The sequence below is a fragment of the Xenopus laevis genome, chromosome 6L (assembly GCF_017654675.1).
Source record: "Xenopus laevis strain J_2021 chromosome 6L, Xenopus_laevis_v10.1, whole genome shotgun sequence".
NCBI classification, from domain to species: domain Eukaryota; kingdom Metazoa; phylum Chordata; class Amphibia; order Anura; family Pipidae; genus Xenopus; species Xenopus laevis.
In genome coordinates this window covers 74,212,756-74,236,682 of record NC_054381.1, presented here as the reverse complement: position 1 = coordinate 74,236,682, position 23,927 = coordinate 74,212,756, and the positions used below count along the sequence as shown (strand labels likewise).

The following is a 23,927-nucleotide window of genomic DNA, read 5'->3' as shown; positions in this document are numbered from 1 at the left end:
CAGGAGATGTTTACATTAAGAATTGGTACTATACAGAGAGGTAATATTCCTTTTTTACTATGATTAGAGATAAATAAGTTAGGGACCACCATGTGGGGTTTTACCTTGATGTGGTATGGTGGCTTATCAATATTATGATCATAACTTTGTAACAAAAAAAACCCTGTTTCAAAATTACATGCACTTGCATATTTACTTGAATTATTTAGACAGTGCATCCACAACCCCCCCATAGATATATATATAGATATATATAGATATATATAGATATATAGTTTACTGGTTGCCTTGGAAGGCGGGAGAGAATTAGCCCAGGGAGAAAGTCTGGGTTGCCCGCTAATAGCTGCATATGACTTCAGGAGGTGTGTGAGATAAATTTTTGCTTCATGGTTTCCATAAACGTAGATGAAATTTAATTGCAGGGTTTCTAATCTTATATTTTTGAATCGCATCTGTACTGGACCATAAAAGTGAGTAGACCCTCAAGGGATGTATACTGGCATTTTCAAAGTCCACCAATTTGGAGTGACCTGATGGTAGGTGTCATTTGTGCAAGCCTTGCTGCTTTAAAATAGTGCATCAAATGAGGGACCTTCAAGCCTTCCTGGTTATAAGGCTTAAATAGCACATTTTTGTTAATCCTATGTGATTGTGACTGTTATGGGTAGGGCCCGAAAGGAATGTAAGAGTTGGGGAGTAGCATCATCTGATTTTTCAGCAATGCGTCTCAGCCAAGAAATAGAATATTTACATAGTTAGTTACATAGTTAAATTGAGTTGAAAAAAGACAAAGTCCATCAAGTTCAACCCCTCCAAATGAAAACCCAGCATCCATACACCCCCCCTCCCTTCTTTTTATTTTTTTATAATCTCTTTTATTTTTCAAAAGTAGATACATTGACAGAGAATAACGTAAATATCTTTTCCAGTACAGAACATTGCAATTAGTTCACATCAGTACAACTCCATGTAGTATAACATACATTAAACGCATTGTTTTGCTCAAGGTTGCAGAAACACATTCCATGGGGCCCAAATTTGCATATGTCTCTCTACCCTGTCATCTAATAAAGCTGTTAAATACAACATATTCTGTGTTTGAGTAATTCTTGCAGTGACAGCATGAATATCTATAGTGTGTTGGAGCCAGTGTTTCGCTAAATTGGTTCGTGCAGCAGCTAAGATTTGTCTCATCAAGGTATTCTGGAGTTTCGTAAGGGCTTTGGATGGGCAGGCTAAAAGAGCCGTGGTGGCTTCAGGGACTATATGCGTTTGAAATACTCGCTCAAGTAAGCTATAAACCTCCGCCCAATATTGTTTCGCCACTGGACATGTCCACCAGATATGTAGATAATCCCCAACTGCTGTACAACCCCTGAAGCAAGAATCGGGAGTGGAAGGATCAAAGCAATGTTTCCTTGCTGGTGTGAGGTGCCAACGCATCAGCACTTTATATGTAGATTCTCTAATGGCAGTATTAGGGGATATCCTGGAAACAGTATTCCATATTAGTGACCATTCTTGTTGAGATATAGAACGCCCCAAATCTTTCTCCCAGTCCAGCATGTATTTAAGGGGCTTTTCCACATCTATAGAGACTAAATATTTATATAGTAAAGAAATGGTACCTTGCAGTTTCCCAGCTCGTTGAGAGCAGGTTTCCAACAGGGTTGGAGGTCTAGATTTAAAAGAGGGGCCCCTCCCTACTTTTAATTAAATTCTATATACCCATACCTATACTAACTATAGAGCTTAGTATCACAATAGCCTTTGATATTATGTCTGTCCAAAAAATCATCCAAGCCATTCTTAAAGGCATTAACTGAATCAGCCATCACAACATCACCCGGCAGTGCATTCCACAACCTCACTGTCCTGACTGTGAAGAACCCCCTACGTTGCTTCAAATTAAAGTTGTTGTAGTCTAAAGGGGTGGCCTCTGGTACGGTGATCCACTTTATGGGTAAAAAGGTCCCCTGCTATTTGTCTATAATTTCCTCTAATGTACTTGTAAAGTGTAATCATGTCCCCTCGCAAGCACCTTTTTTCCAGAGAAAACAACCCCAACCTTGATCGTCTACTCTCATAATTTGTCTTCCGTCCCTATAACCAATTTAGTTGCATGTCTCTGCACTCTCTCCAGCTCATTTATATCCCTCTTAAGGACTGGAGTCCAAAACTGCACTGCATACTCCAGATGAGGCCTTACCAGGGACCTATAAAGAGGCATAATTATGTTTTCATCCCTTGAGTTAATGCCCTTTTTTATGCAAGACAGAACTTTATTTGCTTTAGTAGCCACAGAATGACACTGCCCAGAATTAGACAACGTGTTATCTACAAAGACCCCTAGATTCTTCTCATTTAAGGAAACTCCCAACACACTGCCATTTAGTGTATAACTTGCATTTATATTATTTTTGCCAAAGTGCATAACCTTGCATTTATCAACACTGAACCTCATTTTCCAGTTTGCTGCCCAGTTTTCCAGTTTAGACAAATCACTCATCAAAGTGGCTGCATCCTGCTTGGAACCTATAGTTCTGCACAATTTTGTATCATCTGCAAAAATAGAAACACTACTTTCAATGCCCACCTCCAGGTCATTAATAAACGAGTTGAAAAGCAAGGGACCTAGTACAGAGCCCTGCGGTACTCCACTAACAACACTGGTCCAATTAGAAAATGTTCCATTTACCACCACTCTTTGTAGTCTATCTTTTAGCCAGTTCTCTATCCAGGTACAAATACTATGTTCCAGGCCAACATTCCTTAATTTAACCAGTAACCTTTTGTGTGGCACTGTATCAAATGCTTTAGCAAAATCTAAGTAAATCACATCCACTGCGATCCCAGTGGATTTGTGAAAGGATTTTGACCCCAAGGTAGTCCACTGAATGCTTTCTCCAATGGAAGGGAAAATTCAGTTCCTGATGCATATATTCCCAATTAAAAATTATAGTTTAATCGTACATATTTATTTTAACCTTGTCACTATTTCTCACTCCCTTATACACTTATTTTGTTACATTTAAACAGAAATACCTTGCATTTTAATAGATTGCAGAAGAGTTATAACAGGGTAAAGGCATGAGCAGCATCAGCACAGAATGTGGATTGTTTTTTGTAAATCAGAGAAAGAGAAAATATGCCCATCAGCCATAATAAACTGCAGGATTTAACACAACATAATAAGGATTCTGTGATTTCATCTGCAAATGTATATAATTCCAAAAAAGTATTTGTGAGGATGAGAATAAAAGACAATCATGTTTGGTGTACCTGTGAATAGAGCTGTACAATACATAAGACTAATGAGTAATCATTAGTCTTATATATTAGTCTTATGTATTGTACAGCTCTATTCATAGGTACACCAAACATGATTGCCTTATAGGGCTGGATTTATATTCAGGGCAACCAGAGGCCGGCATCCCTTGCCACAAATCCAGGCCTGGTAACAAACAATGTGAAATGTACAAATCAACATAAGAATGCCTGAATAAACTAGGAGTGAAGAGGGATCTCAGATGGTAAATGTACAGTTCAGAAAGATAACCAATATAACATTAAGTCTATGAAGGTTTGATATACAGCTTCTAGTGGAGATATTTCTTTCTGAGTATTATTTTCAATTAAAAAGACTGGGAGTGTGAATTATTCAATTTGGTTTTACTTGTAAAATGAACACCTGACTTCCCTGCAAACCTATAGAATGACTTGGCTGAAACCAAGTAAACATCTGGTGTGAGGTGTTGGGAAAGCTCATCAAAGATGTAAATAAAAAATTTAAAAAGGCTTCAAACAGAAAAAAAAGACCCCATATAAGCAACTTTGCTCTATTATGTTGCAAAACGTTCACATGGGTCACTTTGGCATAATTGATGATCTTTTTTTAATTAACCACAAATACATGGCAAGTATAGCATGACAAGTAAACAAATTTTACTTTAAAAAGCACATTACTTTAGCTATGGAATATCATAGATTGTATTTTATATTATTTTCTTAGGGGTGTTATCCACAACCTATGGAAAGTTGTTATTAAGGATGTTGGTTTTATCGGAAATAAATTGTAAATGATCTTAAAGGTCTGCTAACTATTCTTCATGATATAGGTTATATTATAAAGTCATTAATAAGAAACTAAATGCAAAATGTTAATGCTTATTATTTATTTTTTTACTTATTTCCACAGATATAGTGAAATGTATTATGCATTATATATATATATATATATATATATATATATATATATTAGTGATGTGCCAAGCGGCCCAATACCCGTGGGTCAGGCGGGTTTCGGCCAACCTTGCACCCCCCCTTTCCAGGTCGGGGTTGCCTGCTCTCCCCGCCCGTGACCTTACAATGCCGGCTTCCGACTTCCGGGTTTAATTTTTATAGACACGTGCCTGCTCCCTTTTGTGACATCATCAGTGGGGCGTGTCGGCACTGGTCTATAAAATGAACCCGGAAATCGGGAAAGTACTGAAAGGATAGAAGCATAGGAGTCCGTTTTACTTTGAGATACGATATTTACTGTGTTAATAACAAGGGTTAAAGAGGTTGTTCACCTTCCAAACACTTTTATAGTTCAATTGTTTTCAGACTGTACACCAGAAATAAAGACTTTTTTCAATTGCTTTGCATTTTTTAATTTTTCAAAATCTAAGTTTAAAGTTGAATGTTCCTGTATCTGGTGTTTCAGTCTGGCAGCTCAGTAATTCAGGTGCAGATTCTAAACTGTTACATTTTTGCAACATTTAGTTGGCACATTTCTTATCAGCATATCTGCAGTATTAGCATTGTATCAATTCTAACAGCTGCCTTTAAAGGAATAGTTCACTGTGAAAATAAAAACTTTGTAAATAGATAGGCTATGCAAAATAAAAAAATGTTTCTAATATAGTTAGTTAGCCAAAAATGTAATGTATAAAGGCTGGAGTGAACAGATGTCTAATAAAACAGCCAGAATCCAACTTCCTGCTTTTCAGATTTATAACTGTGAGCTAGTCAGCGACTTGAAGGGGGGGCCACATGGTACATTTCTGTTCAGTGAGTTTGCAATTGGTCCTCAGCATTCAGCTCAGATTCAAAAGCAACAAATATGCCCCATGTGGTCCCCCTTCAAGTCTCTGATTGGTTACTGCCTGGTAACCAGTCAGTGTAAACCAAGAGAGCTGAAAAGCAGGAAGTAGTGTACTGACTGAAATGTTATAAGTCAAATCACTCCAGCCTTTATACATTACATTTTTGGCTACCTAACTATATTAGAAACATTTTTTATTTTGCACAGCCTATCTATAATAAATGTATCAATTAAATGTTTCAATTTAGAACAGTAAGTGATTTGTGCAGGACTGTATAATGGGCAGAAAAATTGGAATTGACCCAGAACCATGGCAAACTATACATCTGGTTAGTATTGTAAACCTTTTTTTTTTTCACAAATAACATTTATAGAGGGAAAAAAAAGCAGTTTTTGGGTAAATCAGGGCCAAATATTGAAGTAAAATCTGGGAAAACATGACTCAGAATCAGGTAAATGCACCCATTGAAATGCATTATAAATTGGTGGGACCACAAATAAAAAATTTAAAATGCGGGAAAACTTAAAATCAGGGTACTTAAAATCAAGGTTTCACTGTATTAATAATTATTATCCCTTTCAAAAGCTTTTCATATCACTGATGTCAAACTACCAAGGCTATCATTTCCAGGCTGAGAAGTGGATCTGTCTTAAAGGAGAAGGAAAGGCATTTTTACTTGGGGGTGCCAAAAGTTAGGCACCCCCAAGTGATTGTATCTACTTACCTGACACTCCAGGCCGTTGTACCAGAGCACCATAGTGTTCCTGCTTCTGTGTTGATAAATGTTTGGTTATGCACCTGGTATTTAAAAATATGTGTGCAACGTATTCTCTTAATGGGACTAAGACAAATCCTTCATGGAGAAAAATCTAGGGGTACCTGTGGATAATAAACTTAGCTGTAGCAGGCAATGCCAGTGGCTACAATTGCAAACAAGGTTTTGAGCTGTGTTAAAAGAAGTATAGATTTACAGTAGCAAAGGGTTAATTATTCCTCCTTACAAGGGACTGATAAGGCCCCATCTTGAAAGGCTAAATGGAGATGGCTTCAGATAGGGAGTTTTTACTTTATAGTGGACTAACCTGTAGTTAGGCAGCATTATTTAGGCAAAACATTCGAACTTAATTGGCTGTGTGTTTCTTTTTAACCTTAATTATTATGTTAATATGCAGTGCAACAGTGGCTCCACTGAACCATGAGCTATAATGATAATAATATGATAAAAAAAATATATATATTTTTATTCAGGTTTACACAATAGTGGGATATTTATCAATCAACAGCAGTTAATGAAGTTGTTAAGCTTTTACTAGTGAATTGTCCATTGTTCCTTTGAGAATTACGTCTGTATGTATGTCTATTTTTATTTGTATAGCACTCTTTGAGGGCAAAACACTGTACAGCAGAACAATAAATTAGTAGATGAACAGGGGAACGTTGCAATAATAAATACCAATAAGTATATTATGAAAATACAGTTCACATAAATATATGTATATAAGTATAGTTACAATACAGATTAAGTGCTCAGTGTCAAGGAGACAAAAGGATGGAGGTCCCTGCCCCATAGGGCTTACAGTCTTAATGTAAATCCAGTGTAAGATGTAAGTTGATAGGGCACTGTGTCTATTGTATATGCTGCTAACAAAAAACTAAGGAGGCTTTAATTTTCATAGTATAAAAAAAATATACTTGCTGAGAGACAGGTACAGGAGGTTGTATGGTGGTGGGAGAAAAACAGGCTCTTTGCAGCCCCAGGTGCAAGCTGTACCCCCTGCCAGGGCAAAATTACATGGATCAATGAAAACCGCAGCACTCCGGTATTGTTGTAACAAACCATATATATAAAATGGATTTATAAAAATGTACTAAAAACATTGAAACGATATCCTTAAGACTTATAAACAACACCGTAACAGTATATGTTGGACAGTAACGATATCCTTAAGACTTATAAACAACACCGTAACAGTATATGTTGGACAGTAAGCCTTTCTTTATTTTGTCTCTATAATAAACATCTTGAAAATATCTCTGACTCCAATGCGATTTCAGGGGACAAATACCCCAGAACTATTCTGGATCTGGAGCTCCCATATCTTTAAATCTTGCTGTCCTAAAATATAATAAACAAAAGAAAAAAGGGAAAAAAGATATAAATATATAAACATAGACTTATGTTAAAAACAAGCACTAGAGTAAAATTACTCTTAAACACTTACTTATATAAATAACATAGGAGTGTATTCTCTGTTCAGACCACCCGGCAATAGAGTGCCCAATGTACTAATCCAACCCATCTCTAATTTTTTAAGGATTTGCTGTCTATCAACACCACGACTAAAAGGCTCTACATTGTCAATAACCTGGTATGGCAATGTGAAATTCTTTTCATGAAAATGTGCAGGTATCGGTAAATGTAATAATTTACAAAGTATATTCGTTCTGTGTTGTTTCACCCACATAAGCTAAGCCACATGGGCACTTAATCAGGTAGACCACATACCTAGATTCACAAGTATAATATTTTTTAATCAATATATTTTTACCAGTATGGGGATGTGTAGAGAAATTTCCTTTAGTAATATTATTAAATGTTCAAAGGATAAACAAGGGAATGTCTACTTTTGAGGGGTTTCCAAACATTGTTGTTTCAGTCTCTTTTGTGGACCTATGTCCGCCCTTACCAAAAGATCCCTTAAAATTTTTTTATTACGTTTACATGCCATTAAGTGAGGTGAAGAAATTCTTTAAAATGTGAAGTACCCGTCTGTAGCACCTGCCAATGTTTTCTCAGGATATTCCTACTATAATCGCTGGCCACTGAATATTGACTAACAAAAGCCAACACATCTTCCTTTTCTTTGGTATCTTTCTTTTTAGAAGCTCTTCACTGTATGGGGGTTTTTCTCTGAATTGCTGTTAAATTCTCATTAAGTTTACATCTGGAATACCCCCGCTCAACAAACCATTCTGACATCTCCTTTAAATGTAATTCACATTGTTGTTCACTAGAGACAATCCTTTTTACCCTTTTAAATTGTGTCATTGGTAAAGATTTCAATAATACTTGAGGATGAAAACTAGTGTTATGTAGTAGGTTATTCCTGTCTGTGTCCTTCTTATAAAGGTCAGTTTCTAATCGTGTGCCAGTTTTTTGTATACTGACATCTAAGAAATTAAATTTCTCTATACCATGGTATAATGTAAACTTCAAAGTTGATACTATTAGAATTTGAAGAAATTCAATAAGTGTGTCCACAGACCCTTCCCAAAACATGATAATATCATTGATATATTGATTTTAAAAGGAACAATATTGCTATAAAAGTCTATTAGTATAGACAAAAAAGTTCTCAAAATGTGCCATATATAGATTGGCATATGTGGGAGCAACGTTGCTCCTCATTGCCGTCCCCTGTAATTGTTTGTAAAAATTGTCACCAAACAAAAAATAACTGTCATAAAGTACTATCTCTAATAAATTTAAGAAAAATTTTTTTTTGTTTATCAGTATAATCTGGAGATTTTTAGCCAATTTCTAACTGCAGCCAAGACTGCTGTATGTGTTATGGAAGTGTATAGGCTACTTACAGCTAGACTGATTAAAAGAGAAGGAAAGCTACCAAAGCAGTTTATTGCCAATAGATTAGCCACAATAGTGCAAGCTATATTTATTCTGCAGAATGCTTTACCATATCTGAGTAACAGCTCTAGAAGCTCTCTCTGTTTGTTTAGGATAGGAGCTGCCATATTTGCTTGGTGTGACATCACTTCCTGCCCAAGTCTCTCCCTGCTCACTCATATCTCTGCACTCAGATTACAGCAAGGAGGGGAGGAGGGGGGGCAAGGGAGGGGGAGAGGGAGAGAAGAGAAAACTGAGCATGCTCAAGCCCTAGCGGGTTATGCTGAAAGCAGGAATTCCATACAGAAGCCCATGTGTACACAATAGAAGAAAAGAAATTTGGGGCTCAGAGCAGCATTACTTTGAGGGTTTACTGGTGTATTTATACAGACCTTTCTGATAAAGCTTACTTAGTTTTAGCCTTTTCCTTTAACATCGTCTGGTCAGTAACATGGCAGAACATCTAACAGTTGATTGGTATCTTTAAGAAAAGATTCTGTATTATGGTTGTAGGACTCTATCCAAATAAATGGACAAGGGAGAAAAAACCGAATCAGTATTGGCCACTATGGGTTGCCCTGGTGGATGATGTAGGTCCTTATGGATCTTAGGTGTGCTGTTTATACCTTATCTGATGGCATTGTAATGTTAGGTTGTATGCATTAATATTGGTTTAGCTGTTATGCGCTGCCACCTAGTGGACCATTTTATGATAGCTGCCCACATGTTAATTAGACTTGTCATTCAAGGTTAAGCCTTCCCACTAAAGTTCACAGGAAGTAGAGGAGAATCCATTTTGAGCACACACAGACTGCTCACAAGCAGAGGGACAGAACTCCTTAGGATCTTTCACTTTTACACAGGCCCCTGGTTACATAACCGTCTGTAAGTAAGATGATATGTTTCCTGTATGTGTTTACATGTGTGTATATGCTGTACAGGTTGTGATGCAATGTTATTATGTTTTACAGTTTTACAGAATAATAAAATAAGAACCCATATAAGGATAAAGCATTCAAGTTTATTCAACTCACAGAGCATTCTGAGTATTCTTTGCTGAGTCTTATGTGGAGTGTGTTAAGCTGGCTGGTTAACCTATATTACGCAAAGGCACAGTATAGTGTGGAAACAGTACAGTAAAAAGACGGTTGCAGCAGACCTGCATACAGAAGTGACTGCATTCCAAACATGAGTCTGAGATCAGGGAAGAAGTATATGCCTGAGGATGGGCCCCCCATGAGACAGCATGGCAGGGAGAAAGCTAGCGCCCAGCAAGATGATTTATCGTCACATGTGTCAAAATCATCTAGGTCTAGCAAGATGTCTTCAGCAAGTTCCCTAGCACTCAAAGCACGAGCGAAGGCAGAGGCTGCACATGTACAGCTAGCCTTTGCAGAAAAAGAAGCTAGTGTGAAAAGAGAAATCGCAGAAAAACAGGCTAGCATGAAACGAGAAAAAGCAGAAAGAGAACGAGAAATCGCAGAAAAACAGGCTAGCATGGAACTAGAAAAAGCAGAAAGAGAACAAGAAATGGCAAAAGCAGAAGCAGAACTGCAAATCCTGCAGTGTCAGAGAGAACTGCCGCAGCAGCAGCTGAAGCCGCGGCCTACCTAGAAACATATTCATCAGAGAGTGAGGGTACCCATGAAGGTCCAGAAGTGCCAGAAAAACCTCTTTCCTCCACAGAACGTGCAAGCGAGTATGTTCAGTGGGTTACTGGTATGCCAACTACTGAACGATCGATTAAAACTGTGCCAGCGGAAGTATACAGGCCTAAGCCAGCAGAAGCATACGTACCTAAGCCGGCAGCAGTTACAAGTACACAAAAGCAGCGCTACAGTGCCAGTGACATCAAACCAGCTAGAGAATATCCAGCAGAATACCCTAGAGACAGAATTCAGAGTTTCCCATTGCCTCAGCCTAAAGATTGTGCGCCTGAGCAACAATGCATACAAGATATCACTAAATATCTGCTACGCAAAGAAGCAGTTAACTCAAGCTTCATCAAGTTTGATGACTCCCCTGAAAATTACTGGTCTTGGAGGTCCTCCTTCCTGAATGCAACCAGAGATTTGAACCTTTCAGCCTCAGAGATGCTTGACCTGATGATAAAATGGCTAGGTACTGAGTCGGCCGAACATGCAAAAAGTATGCGCAGGGTGCATTTGTTTAACCCTTCGACATGTCTTGATATGGCTTGGCAGAGACTAGAGAAAAAATATGGCTCACCTGAAGTAATTCAGCGAACATTACAAAAAAGGTTAGAGGCCTTCCCCAAGCTGACCAACAAAGATACCAAAAAACTAGAACAATTGGGAGATCTTCTTCTGGAGATAGAGTGTGCTAAAGAAGAAGGATATCTGAGAGGTCTAACATACTTGGGCAATGCTATTGGTCTTAATCCCATAGTGGAGAAACTACCATACCACATGCAATTAAAGTAGGCATCTGTTGGAACTAAGTATAAAACAGAAACAGAAGAAGATTTTCCCCCTTTCTTTGTGTTTTCCAGGTTTGTGCAGCAGCAAGCACAGTTGAAGAACGACCCCAGCTTTGCCTTTTACAGCAACAGTGATCAACCGCCTAAACCTGAAAGGCCTTCCAGATACCACGGTAGGACCTCTGTGTCCACACACAATACATTTATCCCTACGAGAACCTCACACTCTCAAACCTGCAGCAAGGAGGGCAGTATAGAGAGCCCTGATAGACAATGTCCAATGCACCGAAAGCCCCATCCTTTAAAAAAGTGCAAAGGATTCAGAGGCAAACCTATTGGTGAAAGAATGTATTTTCTCAGACAGAACGGCATCTGCTTCAAGTGCTGTGAATCCACCAACACATAGGCAGAGACTGTAAAATATCAGTGAAGTGCTCAGAATGTGGCAGTGAGAAACACATTGCAGCCTTACACCCTGACTCACCTGCGCCACCAGCAGAGACTGTACAAGCAGAGACAGATCACAGCAGGGAGCCTAGTGACAGCTCATCTCCTCCAGTAATGTCTAAGTCAGGCCCGGACTGGCAATCTGTGGGTTCTGGCAAATGCCAGAGGGGCTGCTATAAGGTCCCATTGAAAATCAGTATTTAGTGGGCTGGTGGGGCTGTTTGGGCCTCTATGTGGGCTGAATGGGCCTCTTGTGTACCTGAAATTCCAGGGCCTATTTTAATTCTCAGTCCGGACCTGGTCTAAGTGCACTGAAATCTGTGGCACAGGTAAGAGCTTTCGATCATGCTCTAAAATATGTTTAGTGACTGTGTTCCCCTCTGGACAAAGAGAGTGAGCAGTGAAAATGTACGCAGTTCTCGATGAACAAAGCAACCGATCTCTTGCAAAGTCAGACTTTTTCAACATCTTCAACATTAAAACTACTGTAACTCCATACACTTTAAAGACTTGTCAGGCGTTACAGAAACTGCAGGCAGAAGAGCCACAAACTTTATTGTTGAATCCTTTGACAGAAAAACACAGCTCCCTTTACCTGCATTAATAGAATGTGACATGTTACCAGATGACAAGGAAGAAATCCCTTCTCCAGAAGTAGCTTATTACCATCTCCATCTCCGTTCAATTGCTAACCTCATACCAGCTATTGATCCTGAGGCCTCCATACTTTTACTCTTAGGAAGAGACATTTTAAAAGCACACAAGGTGCATGAGAAAATCAATGGTCCCTTTAATGCCCCTTATGCACAGAGACTTGAATTAGCATGGGTAATAGTAGGAGAAGTTTGCCTGGGATCTACACACCAGACTAATAGCATCAGTACTTTAAGAACATCTGTGTTACCGAATGGGCGTACCACCTCATTGAACCCATGTCAGAACCGGCTCATAGTCAAAGAAAGTTTTGATAACCTAACACATTTTAGTGACTCTTCCTTGTGCAGACAAGAAGACATCAGCCTCAATCCAGAAATTGATAAGCTGGGAACAACAGTGTTTCAAAAATCGAAGGATGATGACAAGCAAGCTCTATCCATAGAAGATCAAGCGTTTCTTCAAATCATGGACAAAGACACCCATCAAGATGACAGCCACAGCTGGGTCGCTCCATTACCTTTTCGTACACCCAGATGTAAATTGCCTTCCAACAGAGAGCAAGCCATGATACGTCTCGCCTCACTTCGCAGAACTCTGCATGGTAAGCCAGGAATGAAAAGAGACTTCACAGAATTCATTAAAAAGATGCTGGACAATGACCACGGTGAGATTGCAAGACCTCTGGAACAAGGTAAAGAACACTGGTATCTGCCGATGTTTGGCGTTTACCATCCACAAAAACCTGATCAAATAAGAGTTGTATTTGACTCCAGTGCAGAGTGTGAAGGTGTCTCTTTAAATAATGTACTGTTAAGTGGCCCTGACCTAAACAACACATTGTTAGGGGTTCTCATACGCTTTAGGAAAGAACCTATTGCCTTTACAGCAGATGTACAACAGATTATTACTGTTTCTTGGTGAGAGAAGACCACCGAGATTATTTACGTTTTCTGTGGTACAAGGACCATGACATAGACAAAGAAGTAGTTGAATACAGAATGAGGGTCCATGTCTTTGGAAACAGTCCTTCTCCTGCTGTTGCTATATACTGCATGCGTAAAGCAGCTCTGACAAGTGCAGAACAATTTGGACAAGATGCCAAACACTTTGTGTTGAGACACTTCTATGTAGATGATGGACTTGCATCTGCTAGCACCCCTGAGATAGCGATTGACATTCTAAACAAGACAAAACAGATGCTGGCAGAGTCTAATCTGAGACTTCATAAAATTGCATCAAATAGCACACAGGTCATGAACGCCTTTCCTGCTGATGACAGAGCTAAAGACCTCAAGGACCTTTGCCTGGGTACAGACACCCTGCCTCTTCAGAAAAGTTTGGGACTGAGCTGGGACCTAGAAAGAGACTCTTTTTGTTTTTCAGGTATCTTCAGAAGAAAAACCTTTCACTAGAAGAGGAATCCTGTCTACAGTGAACAGCCTTTACGATCCTCTTGGGTTTGTAGCACCTGTAACTATAAAAGGTAAGGCCTTAGTACGAGAACTGTCATCTAAGAAATGCGATTGGGACGCATTACTCCCACAAGAAAAACTACATGACTGGCTTCAATGGAAGGAATCCTTGCAAGCTTTGGAACACTTAGAGATACCCAGGTGTTATGTGTCTATTCCCTTGTCAGCAACAAGTAGAAAAGAACTGTATGTATTTGCAGATGCATCCAACACAGCGATAGGTGCTGTAGCCTACTTGAAAACAATTGATGTTTGCAATGAGTGTTCGGTTGGATTTGTTATGGGGAAGTCTAAGTTAAGCCCCAAACCAGCCCACACAATTCCTCGTCTAGAACTATGTGCTGCTGTTCTAGCAGTAGAGTTGTATGAGCTCATCAGAGATGAAATAGATATAGATTTAGATGCTGTGCGATTCTTTACAGATAGCAAAACTGTATTCGGATATATCTGCAACACCTCCAGAAGGTTTTTCCTGTATGTTGCCAACCGAGTGAATAGAATTAGGCAAGTAACCCACCCTGATCAGTGGATTTATGTGCCCACAGAACAAAATCCTGCAGACTATGCCTCAAGGCCCACACAAACTGTTCATCTGCAGAATTCTATATGGTTCTCAGGCCCTTCCTTCCTCTACCACACAGACAGAGAGGAGTTAGGCAATTCAGCAGAAAAACACCCACTTATAGAGCCTGAAGCTGATCCGGAAATTAAACCTACAGTTGCAAGCTTCAACACCAAAGCTTCTGACACTTTCCTCCATTCACATGTCTTTGAGAGATTGTCTAACTGGGTGTCACTGTGTAAGACTATTGCCAGACTTATCCATGTAGCTAAGAGTTTCCAGAAAGAGCCAAGCAATGTACAATGTAGAGATTGGAAATGTTTCCCAGAGAAAGTCAACTCAGAGGAGATCTCACAGTCAAAAGCTACAATAATCTCTTCTGTTCAGCACGAATATTCTAAAAGAGAGTACTTGTCTAACTTACAAAGTCGCAGAAAGTGGACCCAAAATCGCCCAGACATCCAAGTGGGTGATGTTGTGTTAGTGAAAGACAGTCAAGAAAGCAGGAATGAATGGCATGTGGGACTCATCATCAACACTCTGCCAAGTAGAGATGGAAGAGTAAGGAAAGTTGAAGTAAAGATTGTCAAACAAGGGACTGCCAAAACGTATATGAGGCCAGTTTCAGACATTGTCGTTCTTCTTTCTGATAATACTTGAATTGTATTCTGCATAGCAGTAAGTTATATAGTGACATATTGAAATATGCCAGGCAGGGAGTGTGCTGTTTATACCTTATCTGATGGCATTGTAATGTTAGGTTGTATGCATTAATATTGGTTTAGCTGTTATGCGCTGCCACCTAGTGGACCATTTTATGATAGCGGCCCACATGTTAATTAGACTTGTCATTCAAGGTTAAGCCTTCCCACTAAAGTTCACAGGAAGTAGAGGAGAATCCATTTGAGCACACACAGACTGCTCACAAGCAGAGGGACAGAACTCCTTAGGATCTTTCACTTTTACACAGGCCCCTGGTTACATAACCGTCTGTAAGTAAGATGATATGTTTCCTGTATGTGTTTACATGTGTGCATATGCTGTACAGGTTGTGATGCAATGTTATTATGTTTTACAGTTTTACAGAATAATAAAATAAGAACCCATATAAGGATAAAGCATTCAAGTTTATTCAACTCACAGAGCATTCTGAGTATTCTTTGCTGAGTCTTATGTGGAGTGTGTTAAGATGGCTGGTTAACCTATATTACGCAAAGGCACAGTATAGTGTGGAAACAGTACATTAGGTATAGTATAAAACACAGGTGTAATAGGATTAGTTTTGTACAAATAATTCCTAAGATCCTCATCAATCTCATTATTATTATATTATTATGCTTGCTCCACTACCCCTTTGATATATCCCGTTATATTACTCAAAGGGTCACTAGGCAATATACAATACACTGCTTCATCTGCCAGTTGGGTAGTGATCTCGTTAATATAGTAACTTTTGTCAAGTATAACCAATGATCCCCATTTATCAGCGGGTTTAAATATAACATCTTTGTATGCCAATAGCTCAGACAAATGTTTTCTTTCACTGATTGTTAAATTATTTCTCATATTGAGCATCGGGTTAGACTTTAATTTAGACAAGTTTATTCACATCCGATTTCATCAGTTTAATATATGTTTCCACTACTGGAACTACAATAGGGGGGGGTAAATTGCTTTTCTTCCGTAACCCCACATTCTTTAACGCTAGTTTAGAATCCCCAATATCAGTATGAACTACTGTATCAAACCCCAGGGAATTTGTCTGTGAAAAAAAGGATTTCAATCTTAAATTAAAATCTTTCTGTGCTCTTCCTATTTTATAGGTGCATTCGCGCTGGCGTGAAATTCAAACATATTTAAAGGGGCTGTTTGTATTTTACAGTTGCCCATTATAGGATCATTGTTTGTGAGTTCCTGGTGCCTCTGTGCTGCTTAAAGCTTCTGATATGTGATTACCTGGTGTGACCCCTGCCTGTTTGTGACAATCCTGACTTCTGAAATCCTGACCCTGCCTGGTAACCGACTCTTCTGTATCCGTATCCCTTCTGATTGATCTCCTGGTTTGACCCTTGCCAGTGACGGAACTAAGTGGGGGCGGGCCGTGCAGCCGGGCCCTTTCCCCACCCTCGTCCGTGCGGCTGCAGCCGACTCCAGTGGGCGCGTGACTGCTGGGGGGCCCTTCGGGGGTGCGGGCCCTGGCCCAATTGCACCCCCTGCTACCCCGGAAGTTACGCCACTGACCCTTGCCTGTCTGACTCCGCTATCTGTCTACGATTTGTACTGTGACCTTCTGCCCAAAGACTTTGCCTTACATTCATGCCCCTTTGCCAGAACCCTTAGCTTGACATCTCGACCTGGCGGCATCCGATTAGCCGAGGGCTCCTCCCGAGGTGAAAGGCGGCTGTTATAGGCTGAAGCCGTGAACAGGGTGCTTAGCATTGGTTCTGGATTTAGGGTGTGACACTATGTCCAACTGAAATGTGTCACAATTCCTTAATGGGCAGAAGGAGAGACCTTTACTAAGCAGACATATTTCCCCAGACGTAAAATCATGTTTTGAAATATTGATTGCCAACGTTTTTTTGTGTGTCCGTGCTTGCGGTATGGTTGCTCCCTCCGTTCGTAACCTCCGGGTCTCCTGCCGCCCCTCCTTTTCTTCGTGTAGGTTGCACTGTACTGTACCCTAAAAAAGAAGAAGACAACGCATCCGAAGTAGACTCACCATAACTACTATTGGCTAAAGAGATCCATGCAGCCTGGTCCTCCCCCCCACTCTCTCTCTCTCTCTCTCTCTCTCTCTCTCCCGCTAACTACGCCAGAATGTCTGTCCTTCTCTTCTTCCTGGCGAATGCTGGCCGCTGTTCTCTGTTACCCGGTGACTGTGTTTGGCGGTATTCTCTCCTAACTGGCGAGTGTGTTGCCCGCTGTTCTCTTCTAACCTTTGAGCATGTTGGCTGTTGGCCACGAGTAGGGAAATGGTGCTTAGGACCCTTAGGCGTCCCAGTCATGCCAGAACCTCTCTGCCTCTTGTAAATACGACCTGCTGTATAATCCGCTTCATCCATTAGAAATTTCTGTCTTTTTCGCTCCTCAATGGCCAAACTGTGTTTGGATTAATTTCTTTAATGTCTCTCAAGCAGTCCTGCTGGAGGTGAGAATTGTGGCTCCTCCTTGTTTTGTGTGTATTTGAACACATGCTGTCATTGTTAATTAAAGGCTTGACAAGGGCCTGAGTAGCCCGAAACGTTGCCTAAGGCACTTTAAGTAGAGTTCTTCAATGTATACAGTACCTGAGCTGATGTTTTCATTGATCCATGATAGGATGCTAATTCTGATTCTTCCCTTTGAAAGGTTTTCATATTGTTCACAATATTATTATCTGACTTTAAAATGATCGTGTTTTTCTGCATAACCTATCATTGCTATTTAAGGCTATATAATCATGCTTATCTATACTCTTCTACCTGTCTTGTATCAGGTAACAGGTAACTGTGTATGAGGCATTTATTCAATTACTAATTTTCTCCTTTTAACTCCAACAAAGTTTGTATCTAAACATATGGCATATTGAAAAGAAAACCTTTTTTAGCATTATTTATTTTTCAGATTATATTTTAAGAAAACATTTTTACACACATCATTTTATTCACCAACGGCTTGAGGACACAGCTGTTATTTTAATTCTATATTTATTTATTAAGTCCAAAGTAAGTGTTGTTCTGTTTTATTAACTCAGACTTCCATTTCTGATGTACAATAGGTAAAAGTCCCTCTGTGGTACTGAATGCAGCCTTGTATTTTGTATTCATAAATGTTCATTTATATATATTTCTTCTAGAACTGTCAGGTGGTGCTGGGATTGACAGGTTGGATTTTGTTTGTGCATCTCCAGATTAGACATGTTGGTAATTCATATTCACATATTTGCAAGTTAAAATTATTCTGTCTAGCACCTCCTCCAGCTATATGCATGAGAAATACTATATAGAAATAGCTGAAATAGAGCAGATTAATAATCATAATGTCATCATGGGGCAATCATGTTTATACTATGTGACTACTATCTTGAAATGTATTTGAATAATTTTAGTGTTCACTGCCATCTTTAGTATTAATGTAAAACGAAGAGAATATGGTATAAAGCTGCTGGGAAACAACGGATAATCAGATGTAATTACAGGAATGGTAGAAAAGGCTGGAGTGACCGAATGTCTAACCTAATAGCCAAAACCCAACTTCCTGCTTTTCAACTATCTAACTCTGAGTCAGTCAGCGACTTGAAGGGGGGCCACATGGGACATAACTGTTCAGTGAGTTTGCAATTGATCCTTAGCATGCAGATCAGATTAGAAATTAACAGTTATGATCCATGTGCCCCCCCCTCAAGTCACTGATTGGTTACTACCTGGTAACCAATCAGTGGAAACCAAGTGAGTTGCAAAGCAGGAAGTAGTGTTCTGTTATGTTAGACATCCAGCCACTCCAGCCTTTATAGATTACATTTTTGGCAAACTATATTAGAAAAAAAAATTTCCTATTGCACATATGATCTATTTACCCAGTTTTTATTTGTACCCTGAAGAATTCCTTTAATATACTTCTTGAGGACTGTAGTTTTTAACCTCAACTATTTTAGGAAATGGCTTTTATCCTTGTTCGTGTTTATTCTTATTCATGTTGCATACATTAAAGGGCAATTATTCTTGTTCATGTTTATTGTTATTCGTGTTGCATACATTAAAGTTTCAGGTATGGAAAGCAAATCCACTACAGATAATTTGCGCGTCATGTACCAGGCCTGCCCCCCCTCTAGTTACGTTACTGTAATGAAGCATTTACCACAACATACTGTTCCAAATATAATCATAGGCCTGGGGTTACATACACAACTTAAAGGGGTTGTTCACCTTTAAAGGAACAGTAACACCAAAAAATGTAAGTGTTTTAAAGTAATGAAAATATCATGTAGTGTTGCCCTGCATTGGTAAAACTGATGTGTTTGCTTCAGAAACACTGCTATAGTTCATATATTTCATATAAACAAGCTGCTGTGGAGCAATGGCGGAAATTGAAAAACAGCTATATGGCACAGGTTAACTAATGGATAACAGATAACACCATTAGACAGACAGAGCTTATTTGCTATATGCTGTGTAACCTGATCATTTTCTTCTTTAAATGGCTGCCCCCATTGCTACACAGCAGCTTATTTATATAAACAATAGTAATGTTTCTTAAGCAAACACAGCAGTTTTAGCAGTGCAGGGCAACACTGCATTATATTTTCATTACTTCAAAACACTTTTATTTTTTGACGTTACTGTTCCGTTAAATTAACTTTTTGTATAACATAGGGCAAATTCACTAAAAGATGAATTTTCGCCTGTGAAAGCTTTGCCACACAAATGTGGCATGCCCATCAAATGGATAAAAAAAATTTAAAACAAAAATTTTTAACAGTTACAACTATTAAAGACAATCCCGCTTTAAAATATAAAAAAACACCAGCGTTTTTATAATTTTAATGACTCTTTGGCATACAGTATATGATGTCACTGACATAATCATCATCTTATCAGTTCGGCAAGTCTAAGCTGGAGAAGGAAACTCTGGCAAAAGGGGTAACATAATGTAAAATTCACTCTGAATTTGCAGAGTAAGGATCGTTCACCTGAGAGAAAATTCACCTGGCTATAGGGTGCAAAAATCTGTTAGCGATGGACTCTACACAAGCAAATTGTCCTCTACACCTGTTAGGAAATTGGCGATGTCCCTGTGGTTTTCATTTTTTATTATTTGTGTTTTTTGAGTTATTTAGCTTTTTATTCAGCAGCTCTCCAGTTTGCAGTTTCTGCAATCTGGTTGCTAGGGTCCAAATTACCCTAACAACCATGCATTGATTTGAATATGAGAGAGGCCCTGAATAGTAAGACGAGTAATAAAATGTAGCAATAACAATACATTTGTAGCCATACAGAGCATTTGTTTGTTATATTGTTTGAAAGCTGGAAACAAAACAAGGCAAATAATTCAAAAACTATAAGAAACAAAAAAGTTGCTTAGAACTGACCATTTTATAACATACTAAATGTTAACTTAAAGGTGAACCACCCCTTTAATGTTGCAGTATGCTCATTTGTTTGGGGGAACTAGAAAATTTAAATTATCTATGGGTGAAAATTTGTGAGATTCTGGTGTCTGCAGAAATGAGTGGGAAAAATTAATTTCAAATTAATTTGAAAACATTTTAGTATGCTGTTTTTCTCTAGATATATAAATATAAATCTTACATTTCTTTATCCTTCATAATGATTGATGATTCAGACCCTCTTAGTTCTTGGTCTGAGAGGCCTGACTCTGTGTGACTTGGTGTTGCAACTTCCCTTCACATCCACCATTATACTGGCTATAAGTTCTATTTTTTTTAAATTATAAACGTACCCCGTAGACTGTACCCCAGATAAATAAACGACATTTGTATTTACTCACAAGTGTACCATATAGGGATAATTAGTAGTTTTTGGCCACTGTATTTGGTCAACTTTCAAAATCACTATAATCCGATAATAGGACTATATTTTTACAGGGTCACTTTGTCTGGCCAAAGATACCATTGTGCAAAAAAGGGTTAAACGCCAAGGTAGACAGAATGCAAAACAAACATCTGAAGCATGCACCTACTTGTTATATGATAGTAAGACAAAGTTTTTGGTACCAGCATATAGTTCCAAGATTCTCACAGCTGCAAATTCCAGGAGTTTGTGTCACACTCCCAAAGTCATCAGGGTAATAGAAGTAGAAAAACGGAATAAACAGCTTCAAAGGCAGTGATTTCAAAGGGCAAGTGCTTTCTTTCGGAATAAACAGCCTTTGAAGCTGTTTATTCAGTTTTTTCTACTTCTATTGTTATATGATATACATTGTATCACTAAAGTATCAAAAGGATAACACTATATCAAATTAAAGTCAATAAAATGCCAAATTGTTGCAAATGAACTCATTGTTGTAAAATATTTAGTCTCTCATTCTGGTCACAAAACAAGCCCAAAATTATCCTTATAGTAAGCATACCGGTAATCAGTTGGAAAAGTGGAATCTTATTAGGTCTACCTGTAAGAATACCTGGTGGTCCAGTGGTGCGGGGGGAATGCTCACGGCAGGGACACTTGATGCTTCCTCTTCTTCTGCGTGCTGTTTCGGATTACATGCACGTTTGCATGGCTTCCGTGGTTTTGACATAAGTGATGTGTCTGACATCCTCTTGTTTGGTGCGAAATTCAAATATTTAAAAGGCTTAAATATTTTAAGGGCCCAACATATGGTAGGTCTATTTTTATAGTTCCTGGGTGCTATTTCAAGTCTGTCTAAGCTGTTCCTAAACTTGCCTGTTCCTGATCATTCCTAGTCTGCTGCCTGTCGTGACCTTTGCCCATTTACTGACCATTCTCTCGGATCCTGTCCTGCGATACTGTTGGTTTGGACCCGACCACACTCTTGTCTCGCAAATTTGTACTGCGCTTGTCTTCCGAATTTGTTGTCAACTCTGCCTGCACTAGACCATGCTCCTTGTGCTCCATTCTTCCTGCACGTGCTTGGTTCCCATGTCTGCCCAGAACTCTTTCCTTGGTCCTCTCACTATTAGAACTGCTGACATCCGAGTATTGGAGGGTTATTATTAACATGTATTTATATAGCGCCAACATATTGCGTAGCACTGTAAAGTAAATGTGATTATACAACTAAATCACATGAATTACATACATAGAACATATGGAGTAACAAACATCACAATCAATACAGGTACAAAAAAGGTGAGGAAGGTCCTATGCATAGGCATACAGTCTAAAGTGAAGGGAGTAATACACAAGGTGTGGGAGTGGGCAAGATCGAATTAAGTGGTTGAGAAATGTGGTACTGTATATGGTGTTGCGTTTGGTAGTTAAGCAGAGTGAGGGTAGGCTTCTCGAAAGAAGTACGTTTTCAGAGATTTCTTGAAAGCAGAAAGGTTGGGTGAAAGTCGGACAGACTGTGGGAGAGAGTTCCAGAGGAGGGGTGCAGCCCTTGCAAAGTCTTGAATGCGAGCATGTGAGGAGGTAATGAGAGAAGAGTTGAGTAGCAGGTCAGTAGAGGAGCGTAGTATGCGATTGGGTGAGTATATAGAGATGAGTTCAGAGATGTAGGGTGGGGCAGAGTAATGAAGTGCTTTGAAAGTCAGTGTCATTAATTTGAATTTGATTCTGAAAGGTAATGGAAGCCAGTGCAGGGATTGACAGAATTGCGAGGCAGAGGAGGAGCGGTTGCTAAGGTGTATGAGCCTCGCAGCAGTATTCATTATGGACTGGAGAGGTGACAGTCTCTGGAGGGGGAGGCCAATTAAAAGAGAGTTACAGTAGTCTAGACGCGATATGATGAGAGAGTGAATAAGAATTTTGGCAGCGTCTTGGGTGATAAATGATCGTATTTTGGATATGTTCCTTAGGTGGAAGTAGACACAGAACACACCGGCACAACATGGGTAATTCTAGCAGGCTTAACCTTGCTCGTTTATTGCGGATCAAGCATGAGAAAGGGGTCACGCCCCGAAACGTTGCATCCGCAATAAACGAGCAAGGTTAAGCCTGCTAGAATTACCCATGTTGTGCCGGTGTGTTCTGTGTCTACGCTGTTTTTGAGGTTGCCCAATTCCTCTATCATCGAGCACCTGGGATTCGTTTGATTTTGGACGGCCAGGGTGTGCGAGTGTAAGTTTTTCTTTTTTGCAATTACCTTAGGTGGAAGTGACATGATTTAATAAGTTCCTCCTGAAGCAAAAAGGCGGTGTAAGGTTATTACATAGGCGGCGAGGTCGCCCACCTTCTTGATTGCAGGAACGCCCATGTCCAATTCTGCCCCTTCATAATATGTGCCACTACTTCCGTTTTTTTTGCGGCACTCGGTGGTCCTCGGCTTTATTTGGAGCCTTTGCGCTTGATGTCATTGTGCTGGTGTGCAATTCAAATATGGGTCTTTTCTACTGAGTTTATTAAGTTGTTGTTGACCCTACCTGTTCCCATTTTCATCTAGTCTGCTTCCTGTCCTAACCATTGCTTGTTTTTGACTACTCTCTTGGATTCCTACCTGGTACTGTGATATTGGTGTGTTTTGACCCAGTCTGTGACCCCGACTACACTCTCGCTTACTGCATCTGTAATGCCTCTCCTGTTTAGTTTGACCCGGCCTGTGACCCAGACTACTCTCTTGCTTACTGAATCTGTACTGCCTCTCCTATTTGGCAACTGGGGCAGGGGGCATGACTGGGATGGGTGGCAGCCCTGGTGGGCCTTGTACACCCTAATCCAACACTGGCAGGAGTTCATGCCCAGCTCTCAGAAAGTGTTATGCAATGGACTGTTCCAATTTCCCCATAGAAAATGCTGATTTTATTTTTCATTTAATAGTTAGCAAAACATGGAACAGCATTTGACCCCATTGCAGTCCCTGCTATTTGTAGGCAGTACTTGTTGTCAAAGATGAAATCAGTGTGTGATAAAGCTTTGTCAAGAAGGTCCTGTATATTCATGATTATCTTACCATTTACTAAAGATAAGACAGCAGCCCCCATATGTAATAAAAGGTACTAAGTTTGCCCAGAAGC

The 23,927-nt window shown here is 39.4% G+C and overlaps 1 protein-coding gene across 1 annotated transcript; it reads left to right on the top strand.

Moving 5' to 3' along the window:
- Positions 1-14,011: 14,011 nt before the first annotated feature.
- LOC108705944 lies at positions 14,012-14,953 on the top strand. The gene has a single exon (XM_018242681.2). It carries the CDS (start codon positions 14,012-14,014, stop codon positions 14,951-14,953), a length of 942 nt encoding a protein of 313 aa, XP_018098170.2.
- Positions 14,954-23,927: the final 8,974 nt, after the last annotated feature.